This window comes from Lethenteron reissneri, chromosome 1 (genome assembly GCF_015708825.2).
Source record: "Lethenteron reissneri isolate LAM-NWPU_2019-01 chromosome 1, ASM1570882v1, whole genome shotgun sequence".
In the NCBI taxonomy this organism is placed as follows: Eukaryota; Metazoa; Chordata; class Hyperoartia; order Petromyzontiformes; family Petromyzontidae; genus Lethenteron; species Lethenteron reissneri.
The window spans coordinates 5,073,607-5,100,933 of NC_083779.1; the positions used below are offsets into that span (position 1 = coordinate 5,073,607).

General features: G+C 48.9%; 1 protein-coding gene and 1 long non-coding RNA gene across 2 annotated transcripts in view; both read left to right on the plus strand.

Moving 5' to 3' along the window:
• LOC133361321 (uncharacterized) overlaps positions 1-27,327 on the plus strand; it is a 329,555-nt gene that overhangs the window by 102,825 nt on the left and 199,403 nt on the right. The window lies entirely within an intron of this gene.
• Positions 9,409-25,122, plus strand: LOC133353077 (metaxin-1-like). The gene is made up of 8 exons (XM_061569226.1): positions 9,409-9,567; positions 11,139-11,208; positions 13,875-13,951; positions 14,618-14,710; positions 16,860-17,042; positions 18,425-18,501; positions 19,362-19,519; positions 20,631-25,122. The coding sequence occupies exons 1-8, from the start codon at positions 9,487-9,489 to the stop codon at positions 20,894-20,896; spliced, it is 1,005 nt and encodes a 334-aa protein (XP_061425210.1). The 5' UTR covers positions 9,409-9,486; the 3' UTR covers positions 20,897-25,122.

Below are 27,327 nucleotides of genomic sequence, written 5' to 3' on the forward strand. Positions count from 1 at the left end.
GAGGGAGTTAACATCTCCTAGCCACCCTGATGATGATGATGAGACAGCAAGGCACGCAAACTCCAAATATACAGCAGGCGTCAGGGTGAAACCCACGACCTCCTGTAGACCAGGCGAGGTAGTTAACATCTCCTACCCACCGTGATGATGATGATGAGACAGAGAGACAGGCAAACTCCAAATATACAGCAGGCGTCAGGGTGAAACCCACAACCTCCTGCATACCAGGCGAGGGAGTTAACATCTCCTAGCCACCGTGATGATGATGATGAGACAGAGAGACAGGCAAACTCCATATATACAGTAGCAGGCGTCAGGGTCGAACCCACGACCTCCTGTAGACCAGGCGAGGTAGTTAACATCTCCTAGCCACCGAGGCGATCATGCTGCTGTGCGAGAGATGCGTTACGTAGACTCTCGTCTCGTGAATGAAGAGGGAATGAGTCACACCGCTCGACTGGATCTCAAAAGTAAAATCTCGACTGAGCCACATTTTTTCTGAACCCGTTTCACACCGGCGACGGAAGGTGATGGATCATCGTGAACGGACTTTGATGGAAAGAAAAACAATTGCTTAAATATTCCGTTTGAAAATATATGGGCTTCATTCCGGCGTGACGAGCAATCTTGCGTGGCAGGGTGCGTGGGGCAGGTGCGGAACTCCGAGTGAAGGGACCTCCAGAGGTAGTTCTGTGATACCTCGTTCCGCGTGCTGTTCTCTTCGACACAGGGCGAAGGGGCCCATGTGAGAAATCCGAACGGAGAGATCCGAACAGAGATATTTGAACGATGAGATTCCCAACGGTGAGATTCCCAATGGTGAGATTGCGAACGGTGAGATTCGAACGGTGAGTTCTGAACGGTGAGCTTCGAATGCTGAAATTCGAATGGTGAGATTCCGAATGGTGAGATTCGATCGGTGAGGTCCGAACCGCGAGGTCCGAACCGCGAGGTCCGAACCGCGAGGTCCGAACCGCGAGGTCCGAACCGCGAGATTCGAACGGTGAGATTCGAACGGTGAGATTCCAACGGTGAGATTCCAACGGTGAGATTCCAACGGTGAGATTCCAACGGTGAGATTCCAACGGTGAGATTCCAACGGTGAGATTCCAACGGTGAGATTCCAACGGTGAGATTCCAACGGTGAGATTCCAACGGTGAGATTCCAACGGTGAGATTCCAACGGTGAGATTCCAACGGTGAGGTCCGATCGGTGAGATTCGAACGGAAAGATTCCGAACGAAAAGATTCCGAACGGAGATAATCCCGAACGGAGAGATTCCGAACGGAGAAATCCGGAGTGATCCGAACGGACGCCGACCAAACGATCGCCATAACGCGGAACCAAACGTCGGACGGTCTCGCCGAACGACGTCGAGCGGCGCGACCGCGAAGACGCCACCGCGCGCACAGCCGTCCTCAGGTGAAGAATAGGTCTGTCGAGAAGACAGAGTCTGTCAGAGTCTGTCGAGAAGACAGACCTATTCTTCACCTGAGGACGGCTGCTTGCGTTGTGGCCGAAACGTCGTGAGAATTATTTTATTATGTTTTATTTTTATTTATTTTATTATTTCCCTTCTACGTGACTTTACCGAAAGAACCAAGAAGATGAATCCCTGCAGTCACCAAAGCTTTAAATCGAAAATTGAAAACCAGCAGATGTTGTTGTTGTGCAAAACCCAGCGTGGCTGAACGGGGGAGAAAGAGAGAGGGAGAGAGGGTGAAGAAAGGGGAGTTCCTTTAGACGTTCGCACCCCCCTCCCCACCTCCCGCCTTTGTGTGCGTTTCCTTCACTTCTTCTGAAAGCCACACTTTGATTTTCGCTGCTGTGGGTGCACAGAAGTGAGCTGCACACTTCACTGATCAACGAGTGTGCGGTGGTCCTTAAAGGGACACTGGTGGGGGTCACCGGCAAAGTGCCTTAAAGGGACACTGGTGGGGTCACCAGCGAAATTCCTTAAAGGGACACCGGTGGGGTCACCGGCAAAGTGCCTTAAAGGGACACTGGTGAGGGTCACCGGTGAAGTGGCTCAAAGGGACACCGGCGGAGGTCACCGTCAAAGTGCCTTAAAGGGACACATTGGTGAGGGTCACCGTCAAAGTGCATTAAAGGGACACTGGTGAGGTCACCAGCGAAGTTCCTTAAAGGGTTACTGGCGGGGACACCGGCAAAGCGTGCCGGTGTCCCTTTAAGACCACCGGTACACTTTGGCACGCTCGGTTTCCAATTCGCAGTTGTGTTTTGTCACTTTGAATAAATCGTTTGTTCCGTTTAAAAATCGCGTGGAACATCAATTGGGCAGGATTAGAACTTTGACTACGTTGAATAATTTCGCAGCTCTTTGTCCGTCCACCGCTGGGTATGGTTTGTAAGAGGGAAAGTATCAACGTTGACCCGATGTGAGAACATAGGACGACGTTGAATTGACGTGGTTCAGTGATCGTACAGTATTGCACGTACTTATCATCATGATCACCCGTGACCAATCCACTGCTGGATGAAGCCATCCCCGCGCCGTGCGGCTCACGTGGCTTATGTGACCATACTTCACCACGCTGGTCAGTGCGGGTTGTTGAAGATGGGGAGCATAGGAGCACAACAGCGTACATAGTACGGGGACTCCTCTACTTACGCACACTCGATTTACGAACATTTGACTTACGAACTTTCAGAAAAACGAACAAGCCTGTCCCTGCGTTCAGTCGCCTGTTCGGACCGAGAGTCGTAAGTTCAACCGCCGCGCAATAGACGGTGGTGGTGGCATCTACATCTACAGAACGTGAAGAACCAGTGGCATCTACATCTACAGAACGTGAAGAATCAGTGGCATCTACAGCTGTAGAACGTGAAGAACCAGTGGCATCTACATCTACAGAACGTGAAGAATCAGTTGCATCTACATCTACAGAACGTGAAGAACCAGTGGCATCTACACCTGCAGAACGTGAAGAATCAGTGGCATCTACATCTACAGAACGTGAAGAATCAGTGGCATCTACATCTACAGAACGTGAAGAATCAGTGGCATCTACATCTACAGAACGTGAAGAATCAGTGGCATCTACATCTACAGAACGTGAAGAATCAGTGGCATCTACAGAACGTGAAGAATCAGTGGCATCTACATCTACAGAACGTGAAGAATCAGTGGCATCTACATCTACAGAACGTGAAGAGTCAGTGGCATCTACAGAACGTGAAGAATCAGTGGCATCTCCATCTACAGAACGTGAAGAATCAGTGGCATCTACATCTGCAGAACGTGAAGAACCAGTGGCATCCACATCTGCAGAACGTGAAGAACCAGTGGCATCTACATCTGCAGAACGTGAATAATTAGTGGCATCTACACCTGCAGAACAAGAAGAACCAGTGACATCTACATCTACAGAATATGAAGAACCAGTGGCATCTACATCTGCAGAACGTGAAGAACCAGTGGCATCTACATCTACAGAACATGAAGAACCAGTGGTATCTACATCTGCAGAACGTGAAGAACCAGTGGCATCTACATCGGCAGAACGTGAAGAACCAGTGGCATCTACATCCGCAGAACGTGAAGAACCAGTGGCATCTACATCTCCAGGAGAGTATACAACTTCTAAAGACATTCCCCGTGTTTAATGTACAAGGCGTACAACACGTTCGGGAATCGACAGGCGTAAAGTTGGACTTACGAACAAATCTACTTACGAACAGATCTATGGAACCTAACTCGTTCGTAACTAGAGGAGTCCCTATAACAGTACCTTTGCTCCACTGCCCTCTGCTGCCCATAACGTAGCCTCACAGCCTGATGTTCAGAGTCGTCACCAATCCAAGTCCTCTCCGCACCTCCTATTAACACATTTGGCTACGTACGGCGTGAAAGAAGTTCAACGTGCACGTACAACCAGTGGTGAAGGGTTCTCCGTGCGTCACCCCACGTTGGTCAGTGCGGCTCTGTGACGGGGACCGGGACGATTCATTGCAATTCGCAGGATTGCTGAGACGTGGCGATGAATTTTATGGGGGGTGGAGGCCTTTGGTGGTGATGACGATCGACGCTGATTTCTGGCCGCTTCTGCGGATTTCTATTCGCCTTTACATTAATGGGTAACTGTGGCCGGGCAGGCAGCAACTCGCGGTCGTAATATTGGTGGGAGTTGACTACGGGCCCAATCATTTATTGTGAAAATTCCGTCACAGTTCCTATGATTGCTTTTTCATTGCTTTCATGGCTTTAATTTGGTGATTTCGAAAAGTGTATTGGTTTGGCCATGTTTGTTTGTTGTAGTACAGAGTTGTACTGATGGCCTTAATCTAAGTTGTCTTGTGGTTGTTGTTGTTTGACTTGCATCCCACTGGGATTTTTGCACGCAGCGTTGGTGTACGGTGTTTTTTTCTGCAATATTTTGCTGTCTTTTCTTGGATTTTCTGTTTGCACTCAGTCACATATTCACTTTAAGATTTTTTTGTTCATGTTTTTTGTTTGTTGCGGTTGCACCCGATTCAAGAGCCGAATGGCTCACAGGGCTATACCTAATACATGAACTTGAACATGATACAGTGATACAGCGATTGCCCTGTGGATATACACCGCCCCCGCCATAGGAACGTGGAATTCCAGCCACTGGCTCAGGGCTGTAAATCGAAGACGAGGAACCGTCCGTTGCCGCCTCATTGCTCATCTGACCGTGATGACAGCGACACGGATTTTTTCTCTTTTGAATTCCACGGATTTCTATCCTCCCCCACCCACCCCAACGCCACCATGACCGCAAGAATGCGCTGCCTGGCGCCCCGGCGTAAATCGTGCACGCCCTTGACATCAATCACGATCACACTAATAATCTAAAAACATCACAATCATTAACTCGGTTTCCTTTTAGCGTTTCGACGATAAAGTTCAAGTTCATTGATTAGGTATAGCCCTGTGAGCCATTCGGCTCTTGAATCGGGTGCAACCGCAACAAACAAAAAACATGAACAAAAAAATCTTAAAGTGAATATGTGACTGAGTGCAAACAGAAAATCCAAGAAAAGACAGCAAAATATTGCAGAAAAAAACACCGTTACACACCAACGCTGTGTGCAAAAATCCCAGTGGGATGCAAGTCAAACAACAACAACTACAAGACAACTTAGATTATTCATTCACACACCCTCCCCCCACCGTACCCCGCTCCGGATTATACATTCGATTCTATTCTTGCGTATGAAGGCAAAAAAATTTGCTCGGGAGTGAAATGCCACCGTCAACTTATGCCATTTATTGTGAAAATTCCGTCACAGTTCCTATGATCACTGTTTCATTGCTTTCATGGCTTTATTTTGGTGATTTCGAAAAGTGTATTGGTTTATGCATGTTTGTTTGTTGTAGTACAGAGTTAGACTGATGGCCATAATATAAGTTGTCGTGTGGTTGTTGTTGTTGTTTGACTTGCATCCCACTGGGATTTTTGCACACAGCGTTGGTGTGTAACGGTGTTTTTTTCTGCAATATTTTGCTGTCTTTTCTTGGATTTTCTGTTTGCACTCAGTCACATATTCACTTTAAGATTTTTTTGTTCATGTTTTTTGTTTGTTGCGGTTGCACCCGATTCAAGAGCCGAATGGCTCACAGGGCTATACCTAATAAATGAACTTCAACTTGAACTTCTGATGATAGCCACAGAGAAGGGGGCTTCAGCAGGGAGACGTAGAATTCGCGTCGTGTCCCTGCCCCCCCCCCCACCACCCTCCTCCTCCTCCACTGAAGGAGCGACAGATCGCAGTGAGGTTGACTGTGGCGTTCCGCAGTTTGGGTGGCGTGACCACAATCGCAATGCCGTGGCTTGTCCTGAATGTGTCTCTACGGGTCTCTGTGTGTATGTGTGTGTCTCTGTGTGTATGTGTCTGTGTGTGTATGTGTCTGTGTGTCTCTGTGTACGTGTCTCTGTGTGTATGTATGTGTCTGTGTGTATGTATGTGTCTGTGTGTGTGTCTCTGTGTGTATGTGTGTCTCTGTGTGTATGTATGTCTCTGTATGTATGTGTATGTATGTGTTTGTGTGTATGTGTGTGTCTCTGTGTGTATGTGTCTCTGTGTGTGTGTATGTGTCTCTGTGTGTATGTATGTCTCTGTGTGTATGTGTGTGTGTATGTATGTGTCTGTGTGTATATGTGTGTCTCTGTGTGTATGTGTCTCTGTGTGTATGTATGTCTCTGTGTGTATGTGTGTGTGTATGTATGTGTCTGTGTGTATGTGTGTCTCTGTGTGTATGTGTCTGTGTGTATGTGTCTCTGTGCGTATGTGTCTGTGTGTATGTGTGTCTCTGTGTGTATGTGTGTCTCTGTGTGTATGTATGTCTCTGTGTGTATGTGTCTCTGTGTGTATGTGTCTCTGTGTGTATGTGTCTGTGTGTATGTGTCTCTGTGTGTATGTATGTCTCTGTGTGTATTTGTGTATGTATGTATGTATGTGTCTGTGTGTATGTGTGTGTCTCTGTGTGTATGTGTCTCTGTGTGTATGTGTCTCTGTGTGTATGTGTCTGTGTGTGTATGTGTCTGTGTGTATGTATGTTTATCTGTGTGTGTGTGTCTCTGTGTGTGTGTGTCTATGTGTGTATGTGTATCTGTGTGTATGTGTCTCTGTATGAATATTTCTCTGTGTGTATGTGTCTCTGTGTGTGTCTATGTGTGTGTGTGTCTCTGTGTGTATGTGTCTTTGTGTATGTGTGTGTCTCTGTGTGTATGTGTCTCTGTGTGTATGTGTCTCTGTGTGTATGTGTCTGTGTGTGTATGTGTCTGTGTGTATGTATGTTTCTCTGTGTGTATGTGTCTGTGTGTGTGTGTCTCTGTGTGTGTGTCTCTGTGTGTATGTGTCTTCGTGTGTATGTGTCTCTGTGTGTATGTGTCTCTGTGTGTCTGTGTGTCTCTGTGTGTATGTGTGTGTCTCTGTGTGTATGTGTCTCTGTGTGTCTGTGTCTCTGTGTGTCTGTGTGTCTCTGTGTGTATGTGTGTGTCTCTGTGTGTATGTGTCTCTGTGTGTATGTGTCTCTGTGTGTATGTGTCTGTGTGTATGTGTCTCTGTGTGTATGTATGTATCTGTGTGTATGTATGTATCTGTGTGTATGTATTTGTCTCTGTGTGTATGTGTCTGTGTGTATGTATGTGTCTCTGTGGGTTTACTACAGAGAGCGGTGGTGTAGCGCTACGCTGCACTACGAACTTGGCGACCCGAGTTCGATTCCCACCAACGGCCAAAATCAGTGACGATTATCCGAACCGGTCCTGGGCCTCCCCTAGGTCGACTAAGCCTCAAATGAGTATCTGTTACGGTGTGTAAACATCGCCACTGGTAAGACAAAGGCAGCTGGGCGTGGTGCTGACCACCCACCCCCTCGTGTGCCATAATGCCTTCATATGTGCTCGCTAACGGCACTTGCCCCAACAGTCTGTTAAGACTATACGGGGGATCTTTGTCTTACTACAGTATATGATCTATAGTTTGGGTGCTATGACCACATTGGCATTGCTGTGGCTTGTCTTTAATGTGTTTCTATGGGTCTCTGTAGGTTTACTATATGGTCTATAGTTTGGGTTGCCTGGCCACAATATCACTATGAATGTGGTTCGTCTTTAATGTGTTTCTATGGGTCTCTATCAAGGCCGTAATTATAATATATATTGGGGGGAGTCTGCTCGTAAGTCGAACTTTACTCCTGTCGATTCCAAACATGATGTACGGCATGTGCGCTAAACGCTGGATTTAAAAGTTGTATAATCTGTAGATGTAGATGCCACTGGTTCTTCACGTTCTGCAGATGTAGATGCCACTGGTTCTTCACGTTCTGCAGATGTAGATGCCACTGGTTCTTCACGTTCTACAGATGTAGATGCCACTGGGTCTTCACGTTCTGCAGATGTAGATACCACTGGTTCTTCACGTTCTACAGATGTAGATGCCACTGGTTCTTCACGTTCTGCAGATATAGATGCCACTGGTTCTTCACGTTCTGCAGATGTAGACGCCACCAACGCCATCTATTGCGCGGCGGTTGAACTTACAACTCTCGGTCCAAACAGGCGACTGGACGTACGGGACAGGTTTGTTTGTATCTACGAAAGTTCGTAAGTCGGGTGCGCGTAAGTCGAGGAGTCAATGGACATTACACTGTAATATAAAAAAAATGTTCCTGGGTAGTGTTATTTTATAATTGCTTATGCCTCAAAAGTACATAAAATGGCTGTTATTCCCCACAAACTTTGCTTTTGTAACCAGGACACAAAATCAAAATTAATAATCCACTCCAAGAATAACACTTTAACAAATGTATTATTTTTTGTTCCTGGGTAGTGTTATTTTGAAATTTACCTATTTTCAATGAGAAAACGCGGTGTGCATTTGTGTCATCCTTCACGTAAAGTCCTGGTCACAAAAGCAAAGTTTGTGGGGAATAATAATAGCCATTCTAGATTTGAAGCTTTCGTGACTGCAATGATTCATATTCTCAGGTTTTTTGCGGTAAAGTCACGTAGGTAAAACATTAAAATTAATAAAAGTAAAATGAAATAAAAATCACGACGTTTCGGAGGCAACACAAGTCTCCGTCATCAGGTGGCTGTGACGGTCCCACCTGATGACGGAGACTTGTGTTGCCTCCGAAACGTCGTGATTTTTATTTTATTTTACTTTTATTAATTTTAATGTTTAACCTACGTGACTTTACCAAAAAACCTGAGAATATAATAATAGCCATTTTTTATACCTTTGAGGCATAAGCAATTAGGAAATATCACTTACTACCCAGGAACAAAGATTGTGCTACATCGTGAATTATTATCAGAGCCACGTGGGCTCGCATGCCCACCACAGGGACCGTGTTTGGTTTAACGGGGAATCGATTCTTCGGAGTTCCAACATCTTAACACAGCTCGTGTTCTATTGCCAGACAGGCTAAGGGGCCGTCCATAAATGACGTCACGCGATTTTTGACGATTTGACCCCCCCCCCTCAAATATGACGTCACAAAGCTCTGCCCCCCTCCCCCCCAAAAACTAAAACATGCTTCAAATCGCTTTAAACTATTGTCATTGTAGTGCGTGTTTAATGTGGCGCTGCACTCTGATGTTGTAGGAGAAAACATTTATTAAAAAGTCAATTTAATTAAGTAGAACGTGTTGTCTATATTTATTTAAAGTTGCGTATTTTGATGTGACGTCACATTTCTCAAACCCCCCCACCCCCTCGTCACACATCGTCACAAATGTCTGACCCCCCCCCACCCCCCCAGGTGCGTGACGTCATTTATGGACGGCCCCCTAAACACACAACTCGAATTACATCACCAAGATTAACAACAATGACGTCATTACGTAAGAGGTGGGAGGGGGGGGGGCTGCCCTCCCCGGTGCATTCTGGGTAGAGACACCCCCCTCCCTCTCCCACCACGTCTATGACCCCCAACCAACATCCGTCTCCGGGTTCAGGGGTCACCGCGGGCCCCACCGCCTTGCAACATGTCCGCGCCCATGGAGTTGCAGTGCTGGCGGGGTGACTGGGGGCTGCCGTCCGTGGAGCCGGGCAGCCTCACGGTCATGGTGAGCGGGAGGGCGGGCAGATGGGCGAGGGGGCGAGCGAGTGGCCGATGGGGCGAGGGGGCGAGCGAGGGGACGAGTGGCCGAGCGGGCGAGGGGGCGAGGGGGCGAGCGAGGGGACGAGTGGCCGAGGGGGCGAGCGAGAGGACGAGTGGCCGAGGGGGCGAGGGGACGAGTGGCCGAGGGGGCAAGGGGGCGAGCGAGAGGGCGAGTGGCCGAGGGAGCGGGCGAGCGAGAGGACGAGTGGCCGAGGGGGCGAGGGGGCGAGCGAGGGGACGAGTGGCCGAGGGGGCGAGTGGGCGAGCGGGCGAGCGAGCGAGTGGCCGAGGGAGCGGGTGAGGAGGCGAGCGAGTGGCCGAGCGAGGGGGCGAGCGAGAGGACGAGTGGCCGAGGGGGCGAGTGGCCGAGCGGGCGAGTGGGCAAGTGGCCGAGGGAGCGGGCGAGCGAGGGGACGAGTGGCCGAGGGGGCGAGTGGGCGAGCGAGTGGGCGAGGGGGTGAACGGGCGGGCGATGAGGCGAGGGTGAACGACCGCCCGGGCCGCCGGGGAGGGTTAAGAGGGTGGCGACCGGTGCCATAGAGATGTGTATGTGTCGGGATGTGTTTGTCTCTCTGTGTGTGTGTACATGTGTGCTTGTTTGTCTGTGTGTGTGTTTGTCTCTGTGTGTTTGTGTGTGTACCTTGAGGCCAAGGTACACAAGGTGCACATAGCCTGGCACAAGTGTCGTGGTGACGTCACCGCCACTTAGTGGCGAATGGCGGTTGTGTGTGTACATGTGTGTATGTTTGTGTGTGTCCATGTGTGTGTGTTTGTCTCTGTGTACATGTATGTGTGTTTGTCTTTGTGTGTGTTTGTCTCGAGCGGTGGTGGAGCGGTTAGCGCTACGCTGCGCTACGAACCCGGCGACCCGAGTTCGATTCCCGCTCACGGTCAACACCAGTAACGATTACCTGAACCGGTACCTGGGCCTCCCCTAGGTCGACTCAGCCTCCAATGAGTACCCGGTGCGGTGTTTTAACATCGCCACTGGGGAGACAAAGGCGGTCGAGCGTGGTGCTGACCACTCACCCCCTCGTATGCCGTGCCGGCCTTCATAGGTGCTCGCAAACAGCACTAACCCCCCCACCCCCATAGCTGTCAACCCATACGGTTTACCCCGTATTCTTGTACAGGGAAATTGCGTTTTTAGGTCCATACGGTGTACAGCCGTTTCAATACGGTCAGCAACAAAAAACATTGTGTCTATTTGTTTGTGTCTCTCCCTTGTGATGGTGACTTTGTAGGATGAAAAGATTTACAAAGGGCACGGGGTGACCAATAAGGTCAGAATTGGTCTGTAATAAGGTAGGGGGCACTGACAAGGGGTTGACAGGAATGTAACCCGGCCCCAAACCGCCTCGGACCCAACTGCGGCGGGTCTGGATTTTCGTAATTCCGGTCCCGCACGAGTTTCGTCCGCCGAGGCGTTCTCGGTCTTTGCGGTCGTCTTGCTCTACTCCTCGCGGTCGATTTCACCCATCCTCCCCCCCCCCCCCCCCGTGTCCTCTTCGTGACCCCCTCTCCCTTCCATCCCAGGCTTACGCCAAGTTCGCCGGAGCCCCCCTGAAGCTGCAAAGGACCAACAACCCCTGGTGGACGCCGACAGGTCAGAGCGACCAGAGACCCCCCCCCTCCCGTATCCAGACGGCTTAGCGCAGAGGTGGGGAACGTCCGGCCCACGGGCTGTATAGGGCCCGCAAAATCATTTGGTGTGGCCCTGCCAAGGCAACTGCAGGCGGGACTCGAAATTCAATAAATCTAGGAGTAAACCTGGAAAATCAGCTGCGAGTAGCAGCAACATCATCAATACCAGCTCACATCACACGCCTCGCCAAAGAGAAGCAGTTCCAGCCATCACATTAGGGGTGAGTTCATTAAATGTTTGACCAAATATACGGGCTAATTTTTAAGTAGATCATTTTGTATGGCCCGCGACTGATGTCATAAATATCCAAATGGCCCTTGGCAGAGAAAAGGTTCCCCACCCCTGGCTTAGCGGACACGTGACGCGCTTCTTTGCTTTTGACAGTGATGATCAGAGGTCGCAAACGGGTTTTGATTCCTTACCCGTACCCGGCCGCACCAGGGTCGCAAACGGGTACCCGTACCCGGCCGGGTACGGGTAGGGTACGGGTACGGCCGGGCCGGGTACGGGTAGGGTATGGGTATCGGGTACCTGATTGCGACCTCTGGGATGAAGCCATGTTGCAGGCGCGGGTGGGTTGATTCTAGGAACTTGAATTGTGAGAAGAGACAAGACGTTGGGAAATGAGTGACAAACAGTTACTCACCAGTGACTCACGGTCTACCCGTACCCGGCCGCACCAGGGTCGCAAACGGGTACCCGTACCCGGCTGGGTACGGGTAGCCGGGTATCGGGTAGGGTACGGGTATCGGGTACCCGGTTGCGACCTCTGGCGATGATAGACGAGTAGAATGGAATCTTCTTTGAAGGAGCACTTATTCGGATGTGCGACCGCCGTGTGCATAGGCAGGTGTCACAGGCTGCTGGGGGGTGGCTGCGTGGCCGAAGGAGTACCCGGTGCGGTGCCTAAAAAAACATCGCCAACAGGGGAGACAAAGGCGGCCGGGTGTGGTGCTGGCCACCCCCCCCTACCCCCCCCCCCCCTCGTGTGCCGTGCCGGCCTTCATAGGGATCTTTGGGGCTACATGGTGGGCAGCAGAGGACAATACTGGACACTAAAGTCAGTTGTACGGCACGAATATGCACACACCTCTCTGCATTCACCAGCATGGTGATGTAGGGCAAATTACCCCCATGATGTGCACAGGCTGGGGAGCCCCGCATCCAGCAGTGGATTAACGAAATAGCCGTGCGTGCTCATGCGAGTTGACACGATAATGACATTGTGGCTTGCGTTGTTTATTACGAACTACACAACGGTTTGAGCCCGGATCTGGCATCCCACGGTTAGACGGCTTAATTAATTAATTTTATTTATCTTCTTGGTTCTTTCGGTAAAGTCACGTAGAAGGGAAATAATATAATAATAATAAAGCATAATAAAATAAAATAAATTATTATTTTATTATTTCCCTTCTACGTGACTTTACCGAAAGAACCAAGAAGATGAATCCCTGCAGTCACGAAAGCTTTAAATCGAAAGATGCATTTATTTATTAATTAATATTAATGTACAGTAAATCTAATGCATGGAGAGAGGCCAAACCCTGCGACGGCCCAGTTAAAATTACGTTTGATTAATTACGTGCACTGACAGGGATTTATCTGGCCAACTTAGGTAAGTCCTTGAAAACGATTTACCAGTTGGTCAAGAATACTTGAGTACTGTGCTAAATTCATTACAGTACGCATTCCTCGATCAATTTGTGCAGCGCTTTGAGTTTCGGTGGAAGTAAGTGGGTCCGTGCGTCGTTCCTGCAGGTCTCTCTGTTGCTTGTTATCATCCCCTCGTATGTGTGGTGGATTTTCACCCCGAGTTCTGCGGTTTCCTGCACGTGAAGACATACGATGAATTGGTCAAAACACCGCAATACGGAGACCCCTTAGTGAAAAATAGTTTTCAGACTCTGCGTTCCCATAATAAAGGGGGATATTTTGAGGTTAGATCGCGTAAATATAAATGTGGTGTCGTGAAACCCGCCACCACCCGACACAGCCAATTAGTAAGGTTTGTCACGTAAACAGAACATGCCAAGTTTGGCACACCGGTGTGTTGGAGAGTAAACCCACACTCATAATTGTGGGTTTACACTCCAACACAATTCGTTACTAGTTTGGGACACCGGTTGTGTGTTGGAGAGTAAACCCACACTCATTTACAATTTACAATTGTGGGTTTACTCTCCAACACAATTAGTTACTAGTTCGGCACACCGGTTGTGTATTGGAGAGTAAACCCGCACTCATTTACAATTGTGGGTTTACTCTCCAACACAATTAGTTACTAGTTCGGCACACCGGTTGTGTGTTGGAGAATAAACCCACACTCATTCACAATTTACCATTGTGGGTTTACACTCCAACACAATTCGTTACTAGTTCGGCACACCGGTTGTGTGTTGGAGAGTAAACCTACACTCATTTACATTTTACAATTGTGGATTTACTCTCCAACACACCGGTGTGCTGTACTAGTAACGAATTGGCATGTTTTGTTTACGCGATCGAACCCAAAAAAACATCTTATGGATAATACTGCCCGCAAAAGCCTATTACTACTCCTACTGTTTGTTAAACTCTTTGTTCCGCACGTCAACGCACGCGTTTGCTGTTGTTTTTCCCCGCAGGGAGCCTGCCAGTGTTCAAGTCGGGCAAGGACGTCATAACTCAACCCTTACAAATCCTGGACCACCTTAGAAAACAGGTACAGTGCGTAGCCTCATCCACTGAACAGTACAAATAAGGATTTGTTTCACCAATTGAAAAAAAATGTACATGATAAAGTTCCATCAGGCAGTGGGCCTTTTGGACCCAATGTTTACCAGCAGACCTTAAGTAGACGAGCTTCTAGCTGGTTTAGACTTTTCTGATTTTCAACAACATTGTGTTGCCTGTTTAACAAACGGTGCTGATGTGGGAGGCAAGAGGCCCCCTGCATGAACGCTCGTCCGCTGCCGTACAGCAAGAGTGTACAAAGTGCCCTACGCACTGCCGTGGTGGATTGTAGGTAATAACACATTTGTGCCCATTTCACCGCGTGAACACAAGGTGATAGGTGTGCTGCTGTAGAGCTTTACGGTGTGTTTTTTTGGTTTGTACCGAATTTCTCGGCATGATATCTGACTCCACGTGCTTGGAGCTTCTGCAAGAACTATCCCAGAGAAGCTCGCCGCAAATTTAAAATCGTGCTGTACAGCACGTGGTGCAACCCGAAGACACACCGCTAAGCTGAAATGTTACTTTCTTGCCCACCCACTATGGCAGCGTACAGCTATTTTTTTCCAAGACTAGAGAGCACTTAGGTCGTGTCGGCGACTCGTAACGTGTCGCCGGTTTTAAAAGTCGACTTGTGGCTCCGCCGCCGTTTCAGAACTTCAACGCCGACTACGGACTCTCTCCGAAGGAGGGCGCCGACACGCTGGCCTTCATCGCCCTCGTCGAGCAGAAGCTCCTGCCTGCGCTCGTAAGGACGCGCGTAACTGTCGCGCGACGGGCAGAGGTTGCAAACGGGTTTTGATTCCTTACCCGTAACCATACCCGGCCGCACCAGGGTCGCAAACGGGTACCCATACCCGTACCCGGCCGGGTACGGGTAGGGTACGGGTATCGGGTACCTGATTGCGACCTCTGGGATGAAGCCATGTTGCAGGCGCGGGTGGGTTGATTCTAGGAACTTGAATTGTGAGAAGAGACAAGACGTTGGGAAATGAGTGACAAACGATGACCAGTGACTCACGGTCTACCCGTACCCGGCCGGGTACGGGTAGCCGGGTATCGGGTAGGGTACGGGTATCGGGTACCCGGTTGCGACCTCTGGCGACGGGGTAACGTCAACGGCGTGTAACGTGCACGGCGAGCTCCGGCTTGCCCGCGAGGGACGCTGTCGCGGCGTGACGGTCAGCGCACGCCGACTCGCAAATTCGGAGGGCGTCGGGGTCAATTTGATCTCCCCACACGTGGCAGTTTGGCGATGGTCAAGTTTCTTAAACCCCCCGCTGCCCCCCCCCCCCCCCCGCATCTATCCACCCGGTCACGTTGATGGGTGCACTGCATGCTCTTTGGTTTTTTCGGTAAAGTCACGTAGTTAAAAAATGAAATAAAAGTAAATGAAAAAACAACTGAATTAAATCACGACGTTTCGGAGGCAACACAAGCTTCCCTCTTCAGGTGGAACCGTCGCGGCAAAATGACTATCAAGTGAAGAGAGCTCTAAGATAAACGAGATTATATATAGGTTAAGAGGGGGGGGGGAGCCAGGATGGGCCGCGGGCGGGGGGGGGGGGGCGATAAGCTGGTGACATCATTTTTTATGATGCAGGAGATGGCCAGCGAGTTAAAACGGGGGCGGAATTTAAGCTGAACAAAAGGGAAGCTAAGTTAAGCCGCCTTTTGTTATGCTGCAGGGGTTTAGGAGGAGGTTAAAGGTCAACCGACACACAGTGTGGGTGGTTAAGGTTTTGCTACTCCCCACCAAGACACTCGCATCTTTTTCCCAGAGTTGGACTCGGTCATTCAATCGATGTTCACTCGTTGAACGAAAAAAGTTTGCGTGTAGCCAGTTAGCCGGCTAGTCTGCAAGGAAGATCTGTGGTGCATCGGCAGAGAACAGCGGCATCAAAGTGATGCGTATGGAGGAAACCGGTAGCAGCGGATGAGAACGCGTCAGAGGTGCTGACAAAATTAGTGCTTTTAACAATAATAAAATTAACAAAATAAACAGGCGTATTGCACCAAAGAAAGAGGAGACCAAATACCCTTACGGAGGGTCTCTCTTCGGCTTCCTCAAGTGGTGCCCATGCCGCCAGTGCCGTGAACACGTCATTGCAGGGCTGAACCGTTACCCTCTGGATGTTTTCTATTGCCAGCCGTACAAGTTGGCGGGACACGTGTCGGGCAACCGTGAAGGTGGCGGATGTATTTTGAAATGCTATCGCCAAACCCTGATGCGGCATCGCCCGCACATGAGCACTCGTCTTCCGTGGGTTCAGTAAACCGTAGGAAAGCAATTTATTTCATTGGAATTTTATCTGACGCTCACGATACGTGCATTTAATCGCGCGCGTGAGAATCATTTCATTACAGACTTACCTTAACGTAATTTATACCGCGCCTAAAGCAAGGCGCTTGACAAATAATGATCAACGGTACCAACGTATGATTGCAATGGCGGAGACGAGGCGAGCGAAATAGCCGAGAGAGGAAGCGATGGGGGCAAATCTGTGATGATGCGTGAATTCGGCGAAATTGATGACGGTAAATGACGACGGATGGATTGAATGAATGGGGTCAATGAGTGATAGCCATGTAATGAGAATGTGAAGAGAGAACAGTAACGGTGGTGTTGGTGGTGGTAATGTGGGGGAGATTAAGGGGGGGTTTGCAGGGCGGGCGAGGGAACAATAAGTGAGTTTTGAGTGAGGAGCGGAAACTTAGTGAGCGAAGGTGACCCCTTAATGTGGAGGGGGAAGTTTGTTCCAGTGAAGGGGGGCAAGAGGAGAGAGAGCGAAAGCGTGGATTGAACACAAAGAGAACGTATCATACATCCTTAGATGTATGGAACGGGCACGTTCCTGAAAAGTTGTCCGTAAAGCACGCGCGTACACGCAATGCAGACGCACGCCATGTGGCTGGACCCCGTGAACTACGTGGAGCTGACGCGGCCGTGGCACGGAGAGGCCATCCCCTTCCCGCTCAACTTCGTGCTGCCCAACCGCATGCACCACGCCGCCGAGGAGAGGCTGCGGCAGATGCGCGGCGGGGACGCCGACCCCATGGAGGAGGCCGTCCAGAGCGAGGTAAACCCCCCCGACGCACTCGGCCCGCAGAGACGACGATGGATTGGGACCCCGGGCGGTAGTGCCGTTCCGCTGGTGCCGAGCAAGCGCCGGCGACTTGAAACGTCGCGCGTGTTCCCGTTAATGCAAAACGTGTACGTTTGTTAAGGAAGCCCCCTTTTTTCTTCTTGGTTTTTTCCGTAAAATCACGTAGAAGGGAAATAATAATAAAATAATAAAAATCGAACATAATAAAATAATTCTCACGACGTTTCGGCCACAACGCAAGCAGCTGTCCTCAGGTGAAGAACAGGTCTGTCGGAAAGACAGCGTCTGAATGATTTCTTGTGGTATTGTTGCAAATTCAGACGCTGTCTTTCCGACAGATCTGTTCTTCACCTGAGGACGGCTGGCTGCTTGCGTTGTGGCCGAAACGTCGTGATAATTGTATTTTCTTATGCAAAATTTGTATTATTTACCTTCTACGTGACTTTACCGAAAGAACCAAGAAGATGAATCCCTGCAGTCACGAAAGCTTTAAATCGAAAAGCCCCCTTTTGTCAATCCCGCCGTTGGAGAAGGGCCCCCCCCCCCCCCCCCGTGCCCTGTGGGTCGCGGGGATTGTTCAAGCGTACTTCACCTTGGCGAAGGTGGGGAGCACACATAGTACAGTGCAGTGGAATTTGCCGCACCTCCCTCTTGTTCGTTACGAATTAGCACAGCCCCCTGCAGCTGCCTAAGGCAACCTGGCGTGCTTGGTGGTCACCCATCCAGGCGCTGTCCAGGCTCAAGCCGGCTTAGCTTACGAGATCTGATGGCATGTTGGCGCGTTCCAGATGATAGTCTGCGGCCAAGTCAAAAAAGCATTTGTTGCTATCTTTTCGTCTTCTAAATGGCAGTAAAATTCTCGTTTTCAGGACCGTGTGTTGCGTTGTGCGAGTTAAAAAAATTTACCCGTAAAAACAAAGTTTTTCACTATAAATCCTATATATGCGTGGCATCGGTTTTATTTTATTATTCATTTCAGTTTTTCTTGAGTAAGAGTTTCATTTTTATCACATTGGTATTTTAAATTAAATATGAAAAAAATAAATTTCCTAAAAAGTGGAAAATTTTGGAAATATTTTTTTCACGAAAATAAATTGTCACGCACAACGAGTCTGTGTGCAAAATGTCAGCTCGATTGGATCACGGGAAGTGGGTTAAAAAACGACCGAAAGATTTGCACGGTCGTAAGCGCGCAAGCAAGTGAACTTAAAATAAAGGATTTAAAAATAGGCGGATATTTCTCCCCTACGTTGTCTACGCATGCACGTCGAACTTCTTTCGCGGCGTACGTAGCAAACCGTGTGCTCATGATTATTGCGTCTGCATTTTTTGTGTTTTTTTTTTCTCGATTCCAGATTTACGCGGAGGCAATGGACTGCCTCAGCCTCCTGTCGCACACGCTGGGTGACAAGGAATACTTTTTCCGCGACTCGTAAGTGGTCGGCTCGTGTGGCGCAGTCGAATGTTGGACGTATAAGCACGCCCAGTGGGAGAAAGGCGGTGTGCTTATTTCTAGACTGGAAGCTTTCGTGACTGCAAGGATTCATATTCTTAGGTTTTTTCGGTAAAGTCACGTAGGTAAAAAATAAAAATAAAAGTAAAATAAAAATAAAATAAAAATCACGACGTTTCGGAGGCAACACAAGCTTCCATCTTCAGGAGGAACCGTCACAGCACGATAGCTGTATCAAGTGAGAGTGTGCTTATATCGGCAGCAGGTTTGCTTGCAATCGGCGGTTGCCACTTGCCCTCTTAGTAAGCCGGCTCGCAAACAACGGAACGTTTTAATGTCCTGGAAAGACGCGCAGCTACCTCGACAAGAGGCGATCCTGGGAAAAGCAGGACACGTGGCAACCCAAACTGCCGCGCCATACGAGAGCAGTAGAAGCACGAGGAGGCTGCCGTACACCTCTCCTGCTCCAGATGGTCGCTCACCAGAGGTCGCAAACGGGTTTTGATTCCATACCCGTACCCGGCCGTACCCTACCCATACCCGGCCGGGTACGGGTAGGGTATGGGTATCGGGTACCTGATTGCGACCTCTGGAATGAAGCCATGTTGCAGGCGCGGGTGGGTTGATTCTAGGAACTTGAATTGTGAGAAGAGACAAGACGTTGGGAAATGAGTGACAAACGGTTACTCACCAGTGACTCACGGTCTACCCGTACCCGTACCCGGCCGCACCAGGGTCGCAAACGGGTAGCCGGGTATCGGGTAGGGTACGGGTATCGGGTACCCGGTTGCGACCTCTGTCGCTCACTGACCCCTCCCCGCCTCGCCCCGTGTGCGTAGGCCCACCACGCTGGACGCGGTGGTGTTGGGACACGTGGCTCCGCTGCTGCTCGCGCCGCTGCCCAGCGCCAAGCTGCAGCAGCACCTCAAGGGGCTGGACAACCTGTGCCGCTTCTGCCAGCGCATACTGGCGCAGTACTTCCCACAGGACGAGCAGGGTAAGAGCAGGGTAAGGGCAGGGCGGGAGAGGTGGGTGGAATGTGTGCGGGATGGCGCCAAATAACGCCGACTCATTGCTGAGATAGGGCTGCAGCAAATCGGCAGACCGAACATTATTCCAAACGCAATCCTGGCGCTAACGCCGGTCAATGGCAGATGCACCACCCTACGCTCCGCCTATTGTTGTAGTTGTTGTGCGTCGCTCCTCCCGTTGTATGTTAAATATCTTTTGCACCGTATGTAGTATTTAGCCAACCGTATTTATCAGAGGTGTGGGGGAAGGACCCCAAACTAAAAACAAAATAGCAGTTCTAAAGAAATTCGTTTTGGCACTCTTGATGATTTTAAAGTGCATAGCTTCATTGGCTTCCTAATATCGGGAGGGCGTTCCAGACGGCCGCGGAAGTGCACCTGAAAGCGCGTGATGCAGCGACCGCCTTTGTCCGATGGCTTAAGCCAAAAGCCGCTGCCGCCCTGCGAGGGATGACCGTTGTTTCTAGATTTGAAGCTTTCGTGACTGCAAGGATTCATACTCTTAGGTTTTCTCGGTAAAGTCACGTAGGTAAAAAATAAAATAAAAATTAATAGAAGTCATAATATTTTATTTCTATTATTACTTCTATTAATTTTATTTTTACCTACGTGACTTTACCGAGAAAACCTACGAGTATGACCGTTCTTCTTGGTTCTTTCGGTAAAGTCACGTAGAATGGAAATAATAAAATAATTAAAATAAAACATAATAAAATAATTCTCACGACGTTTCGGCCACAACGCAAGCAGCCGTCCTCAGGTGGAGAGCAGGTCTGTCGACAAGACAGAGTCAGACAGAGACACATGCATTCAGACAGAGACACATTCAGACTTTGTCTTCTCGACAGACCTGCTCTCCACCTGAGGACGGGCTGCTTGCGTTGTGGCCGAAACGTCGTGAGAATTATTTTGTTATGTTTTATTTTTATTATTTTATTATTTCCATTCTACGTGACTTTACCGAAAGAACCAAGAAGATGAATCCCTGCAGTCACGAAAGCTTTAAATCGAAAAGTATGACCGTTGTTGCCGGAGCGCCCCCACCGACTAAACTGACCAGACCTCCCTCTTCCGCAGACGGCCCACCGAGCAAGAATCACCAGCGGCGGCAGAATCAGCCCGCAAGCTCCCCGTCGCCTTCCGAGGGGGATCACGAGCCGCACAAGCTGCGGAACCAGCTGCTGTCGCTGCTGGTGGCGGTGGGCGCCATGGTGGGCTACGCGCTCTTCCACGGGCTGGTGACAATCGAGCGCGTGGGCGGCGCCGACGCGGACGCCGACATCCCCACGGAGATGTACCCCGACGCCGGCGCCAGCGACGACGACGACGATGGAGATAGTTGAGCGTCGTCTTTGGGGGGGGTGGTGGGGGTGGGGTGGGTTGAGCGAACTCTCAAAAGATCGCACCGGCGACTTGCGGGGGAGGGTTTAGTATTACAGTAATAATGACAACAGTACTTTATTTATCTGGAGAGTGAATTTAGGGGCTCTCTCTCTCGTGCAAGAGGGGGAGGGGTTCTTGTTTGTCGAGATGATGTTTGGTCGTTTTCGCATGGGGGGAAATCAGATGCCTCTTTTCCCACTTGGTATCCGAGCTGCGCCAGGACCCGTGCCACCGATGTCAACGTGCAATAATTCACCGGTCAACACACTTGTTTCTGGCATAAGGTGTTCCAACGGTTTGAAGGTAATTTTGGGGTGCTGATTCCAAATCTGGCAAGTCAGTTTTTGTCTATCACATCAGGTTTTTGAGATATCAAATATTGCATTTTCAATAAAAACGTCACGAGAAAAATATTAAATAAATGTGGATATTTACATAAAATGATATTATAAACACACTATCCTAAAAATACAGCGCCATATTTCAACACTAAAGCAGTCACTGACCCGCAACAACTTGCAATCATAAGTGACAGAGTTAATTTCGGATAAAATCAATTAAAATGGGGTATGCCGATAGTATAAAAATGAGATGTGATAGAGCAAATCTGAGATCAGATTTGGAATCAGCAAAGTCCAGGCCAGAAAAAAAAATGTATTTTTTTTTGTTGACCAGTGTAATCGAAAGTTGACACTCCGTGTAAAATGTCGCGGGTGATGCACTGCGTTGGTCTCCACGTACCGATGTCTACACGCGGCCAACGCACCGTTAGACCCATCCCTGCCCTGCTTGTCCCCGCTGAGCCAGATTCACTTTTGTCTTGTAAGCTCGGCATATCGGCGGCAAATAGCCAGTGGGGGAAAACCCACCTGCCTCACCGCAAAGGTCCTGCGCTGGCTCTGATGTGCCAGTGGGAAACGGGAGCAAGTGTCTGGGGAGAACAAGCGCGCTTTGCGACGGGGATAACGCAGAAATGTGTACATAGGCCAGAAACCTTACTTGGTCTACAGCCGTCTGGGCCAATATCGTTCTACAAGATTAGGGCTCTTCAAGTAAACCTCTGCCCGGTCCGTTAACTCCCCCTCCAAAAGTTTTGCATAAGGTGCTCACCACCACAGCGAACCCACTGCATCATCCGCGTTCCGATCCCACGCCCCCTCGTGTCAACAAGGTACGGACTTGTTTCTTTACGTTAAGCAATCATTTGCCAATCTGATGTAAAAAAATAAATAAATGTGAAATTCCCACGGATGTCGATTGATAAACCTCGTAAGCTGGACCGGCGCGCGAGGAGAGGCTGTGCAGCGTTAGGGCCTGGTGTCGTCTCTGCATCCACCTTGATGAGATGGCATGAAACCACACAAGCGGTTAACACGTTCCTTCGGAGTGGGCAGGTAGGAGCTTGGTTGGACAGCGCATTCGTGCGATCCGTGTCACGTGGCGCAAGCTATGTGGGGCGGCGCGTCACGTGGTGCTGAGCCCTCCCGAAGCGCTCTGAAATACAAATCGAGGGCGTGGCTATGCACGACAGACAAATAATCCCTGGTGGGCAGTGTGGAACTGTTGTTCCTACCTGTATTTACTTCACTCATGGGGGCTACTCCTGTGTCCAGCTGGTCTCTTTATATTCTTGGTTCTTTCGGTAAAGTCACGTAGAAGGGAAACAATAAAATAATAAAAATAATAAACAACAAAATTCCCACGACGTTTCGACTGCCAATACAAGCAATCATCATCAGGCGTGAAATCCACAGCAAGAAAATTTGAAAAAAGTCTAAACGTGAGAATTTTATTGTTTTATATTTGTATTATTTTATTGTTTCCCTTCTACGTGACTTTACCGAAAGCACCAAGAATATGAATCCCTGCAGTCACGAAAGCTTTAAATCAAAATTGGTCTCTTGTCGTTTACTTCCTCTAATGCAGATGCGTCAGGGTAAATTGTCACGGACGTGGTAAATGAATGTGCCACAAGGACTGCAGCTAAGTCGTCGTCGTCACCATCACGGCCCGAGGCTCAGCGCCTGGCCAAGGCGAGAGCGCCACCTTGGGAACAAGACAACGCCAGGCAGCTGTGATGGCAGCGCCGCACATCGCGACAATTAAAATGACACCAGGCGCACCGCTTTGCAAATACGGCGACCCAGAGTCCAATTCTCGGACGTAGACAAACATTCGTGGCGAGTGATATCCAAAGCCATCTTGGGCCATATCCCCTCTCTCCTTTCCCAACCTGTACTGTGACCAGCATGGCAACGATAGGGCAAACAACCCCCCCCCCCCCCATTACCCATTACCGACACCGCCTGCAGAGGCTTTTGTCCAGCAGTGGATTGAAAAAGGGCTCTACACAACAGGTTTACGAGTGAATCGGAGTTGTGTGTGTAACAGTGCATACATTCGTTGCTTAATACATTCTTATACTCATAATACATGCGGCAAACGATGTGCACGAGAATCTGTTGTTTTGTGTGTGTACGTTGTAAGTTATGTTACACCCCCCCCCACCCCCGCTCCTGCCACTTGAGCTTGCTACATTCACCACTTTTTAAAATTAATTGCTTAGGAGGGAGTGAATTGTTACACCCCAATAGGCATATCACAATTTGGTTTTAAAATGTTGACATGATTTTACTACGATATGTACATCAACATGTGGATTTACGAATTCGCTATTTCCTCAACGTGATTGCTTCTTAAATATACTTTAGCCATGATTCTACTCGCACTACCAGGGCAAAATATAAGTGACGTGTTAACCTAATGGTAACCACATTGTAACCACTCGTTAAACTGTGTGGAATCAGGAGGGGTGGGGGCGGAGGCGGGAAATCAATGCATCCCGAGCGATTTAAACCCCAGAATGTCGCTTGAATCAGCATCCTGGTGTCTCTGTTGGAAATAAACACGAACGGAACGGTCTCAAAATTGACATTCTCAACAACCCACCACACAGTGCGTTCTTCCACATTTATTACCATTTCTCCATCCAAATACAAATTCGTGGATGGCCATCCCAAACTGCACGCGGTACACAACCTCAACGCATCGGAGAGCTGCTCAGCACGATGTAAAAACCGAGGCAAGATTGGCTGATTGATTGCGCTAAAGGGAACATCGGCTCAAGACTTGTGCAGAAGCGGTTATGTAGGACGGGTGGCTTACGTAGCCCAACGGTTGCGTAGCCGGGTGGCAAAGAGGGCACACGCCGTGACGCTCGTTATCAAAAATCGATCGCCAGGGTTGGGGTCATTCCATGTGCCGAGCATAGCAGTGCATCTCGGACGCGTATCATGGGTAACTTTGATGACTGGTGTACTTTTAAAAATGAATACGTTGCTTCTGACCGGTTTGTGAAGGGGAAACGCGCCAACCGTAAATGATTTGCCGTGGCCAAAGAGGGCTTTTTGTGCGATGTCGCCTCGTGAACGCACGCGGCGATCTTGAATCCCCCGTGGGATGATGTAGTGCCGGGTCCACGCCTCCACGATCAGTTTTGCAACTTGGTTGCAGCATCGAACGGTGGCATTCCAGTGGCCCCATTCGTCACAGGATGAAGGCCAACTTGGTTGGCTGCATGCAGCCGAATCGCTCTTATGTCGACGTCTCTGCAGGCAGTCACGCAAGCCGTTGCTGACAGTGGACGGTTCTTTCGAGCGATCTGCCGAGCAATTTATAGCAACGCATTTCATTGTGTGATGCACATTTGTGAACTATGATTGGTCGTTACAATCTCGATTTGGATGGCGCGATTCGGTCAAGGGCACGGGCGGACACCTTGGCTTCTTTTGACGCGTCCTTTTTTCGCGCAGCTCCTCACTCCGATGGAGACGAAAGCAGTTGCGAGCGATGATGTAAGCTGCGACGATTTTCGAGCGTCAATTTGGTTGTGCAACCGATCGCTTAATGTGTGGAACCCGGCCTCTAGAATCTCAATCACATCTGCCCGCCCTACCCTTACCTTTTGTGCAAACACCACTATTTAAAAGTTACCAAACTACTTGGAGCCAGCTCGGGTTTTTCCAGGAATCCTCCAACTCGGGGGGTGCAGCTACCACCCGCAGAGACAAGTGTTGGCGGAGTTCACGTCTGCGCAATCCGCGGGTGTCATTCTTTGCGCCCGCAACAACGCAACAAAAACTGATGCAATTCTGGAAATTCCAGACCGCCTCCTGTGCATATTTGCATTACAAAGTAAAGAAATTAAAACACAAATGGATATCTGTGCGTTGTCATTTTTACAGGTGAGCACACCGGCTTGTTCCCAGACTTGCTACTCGTTCCCTCTGTGCTGCAACGTTAATTCCAAACAACATTTTTTTCCACCAAAAAAAATGGTGCAGTGCATGATGCTACAGGTTAATTTTGCATGGGTTCTTGGGCACTCCAAACTCGCGTGTCATTTAATGCGTACGTGTAACACATTCCTGCGGAAGGAGCTGGTATGAACGTTGGGTTGCTCGGTCAATGGCCAGGGTCAACGGCGGCGTGGTGTATTCCGCAAATATGCCCGACTGTGAGGGCAGGCACAAGCCTGCGTGAGTAGGTTAAACGTTGAGTTTGATAAGGGCACCACGGGGTGACCAGCCCCTCTCCACCCAGCCCCACCTATTTTTGGATGAACGACGGACGGACACAATAATCCCCTGTGGGCTGGTGGAACCAGGTGGTTCCTACCAGTATAACCCCTTTTATCAATCCACTACTTGGTGAGGACCAGGACCACCCCATGCCATGCAGACTGTGGACATTATTTGATTGTAATTTTTGCTGGTCAGTGTGGGTTGGTGCAGGTGTGAAGCATAGATGTTGCTGCATAGTAGAACAATAATGGTTCTAGATTTGAAGCTTTCGTGACTGCAAGGATTCATACTCTTAGGTTTTTTCGGTAAAGTCACGTAGGTAAAAAATAAAAATTAATAAAAGTGAAATCAAAATAAAATTAATAAAAGTAATAATAGAAATAAAATAAAAAATCACGACGTTTCGGAGGCAACACAAGTCTCCGTCATCAGGTGGCACCGTCACAGCTAGATTCACTGTCTCAAGTGAGGTTGCCTCCGAAACGTCGTGATTTATTATTTTATTTATATTACTTTCATTAATTTTTTTACCTATGTGACTTTACCGAAAGAAACCTAAGAGTATAGTACAACCATGGATTTTTCGCCACTGTCCTTCCTGATAGCATCGCCCTGCAGCAGCCAACAACACTTGTTTTATTCATGTTGGTCACCCATCCAAGCGCTACGCAGGCTCCAAAACTGCTCAGCTTCCAAGCTCTGACAAGATCAGTGAATCGGTTGTAGGCCGTCCTTGTACGTACAAGGGCTGAAATGGCTGTTTAAAAAGGCAAAGTGACAATTGGTAATATCACAAGTGGAATGCTTAAAGTGGAAGGCACAGATTTAAGTTGGCGTTTCTGTGAAAACGAAAACCAAGTGTACAACCACTTTTCACGACGCTAGGATTTTTCTTTGGACTTGTTCACCTTAATTATTTAATTATGAACAATATAATAATCTTCTTGGTTCTTTCGGTAAAGTCACGTAGAATGTAAATAATAAAATGATAAAAATAAAACATAATAAAATCATTCTCACGACGTTTCGGCCACAACGTAAGCAACCTGAGGACGGCTGCTTGCGTTGTGGCCGTAACGTCGTGAGAATTATTTTATTATGTTTTATTTTTATTATTTCCATTCTACGTGACTTTACCGAAAGAACCAAGAAGATGAATCCCTGCAGTCACGAAAGCTTTAAATCAATATAATAATGTTAAGACCCTTTGTCATTCCAATGGCAGATAAAGTCTTTCCCCCCATGCCACGTTGGTGCGTGGGAGTTGTTTAACCTTCACTGCACGCTGGTCGGTGCGGGTTCGTGCTGTGACGTTATCCGTGGCAGGGAATCCAACTTGAGTCATAAAAATGTACACTTGGCGCAAAACCGCAGTGATACAACTTGCCTATCGCTCTTTAGTAACAATGAAACACAATACAGTAAGGTCTCAGAGCATGCGGGCTCAGAAGATGGGGGCGAGGAGTACGCAGATCCGCTTATACGCGACCGACCCCGATTCACACTTGTGACTTGTACTATCACTACACACACGTCGCGGCAAGCGAGTCAAATCTCCCCCCCCCCCCCGCCCCACCACTTTTGCGTGAATGTGTATCTGACGGCGTGTAACTATAGCCCGTGCAAGAAACGAGTCCAGAAAAACTGTGTTCTGACCTGGATGCTACCGATGATTAGTGAATCATTGACTGTACAGTATTGTACTTTATTAAACATTTATGTACATTTATATACATTTCATATGCACTCTTACGTTGTCTATCTACACTCGTATAGGCGAACACCCCCAACTTGCGTGAATTCGCGCT

What these genes read in the sequence shown, in the direction of transcription:
- LOC133353077 (XM_061569226.1), top strand. Translation starts at nt 9,487, where the DNA reads ATGTCCGCGCCCATGGAGTTGCAGTGCTGGCGGGGTGACTGGGGGCTG. An exon ending in CGGGCAGCCTCACGGTCATG is followed by an intron (nt 9,568 to 11,138) that starts GTGAGCGGGAGG and finishes CTTCCATCCCAG; the next exon opens with GCTTACGCCAAGTTCGCCGG. An exon ending in GAATACTTTTTCCGCGACTC is followed by an intron (nt 18,502 to 19,361) that starts GTAAGTGGTCGG and finishes CCGTGTGCGTAG; the next exon opens with GCCCACCACGCTGGACGCGG.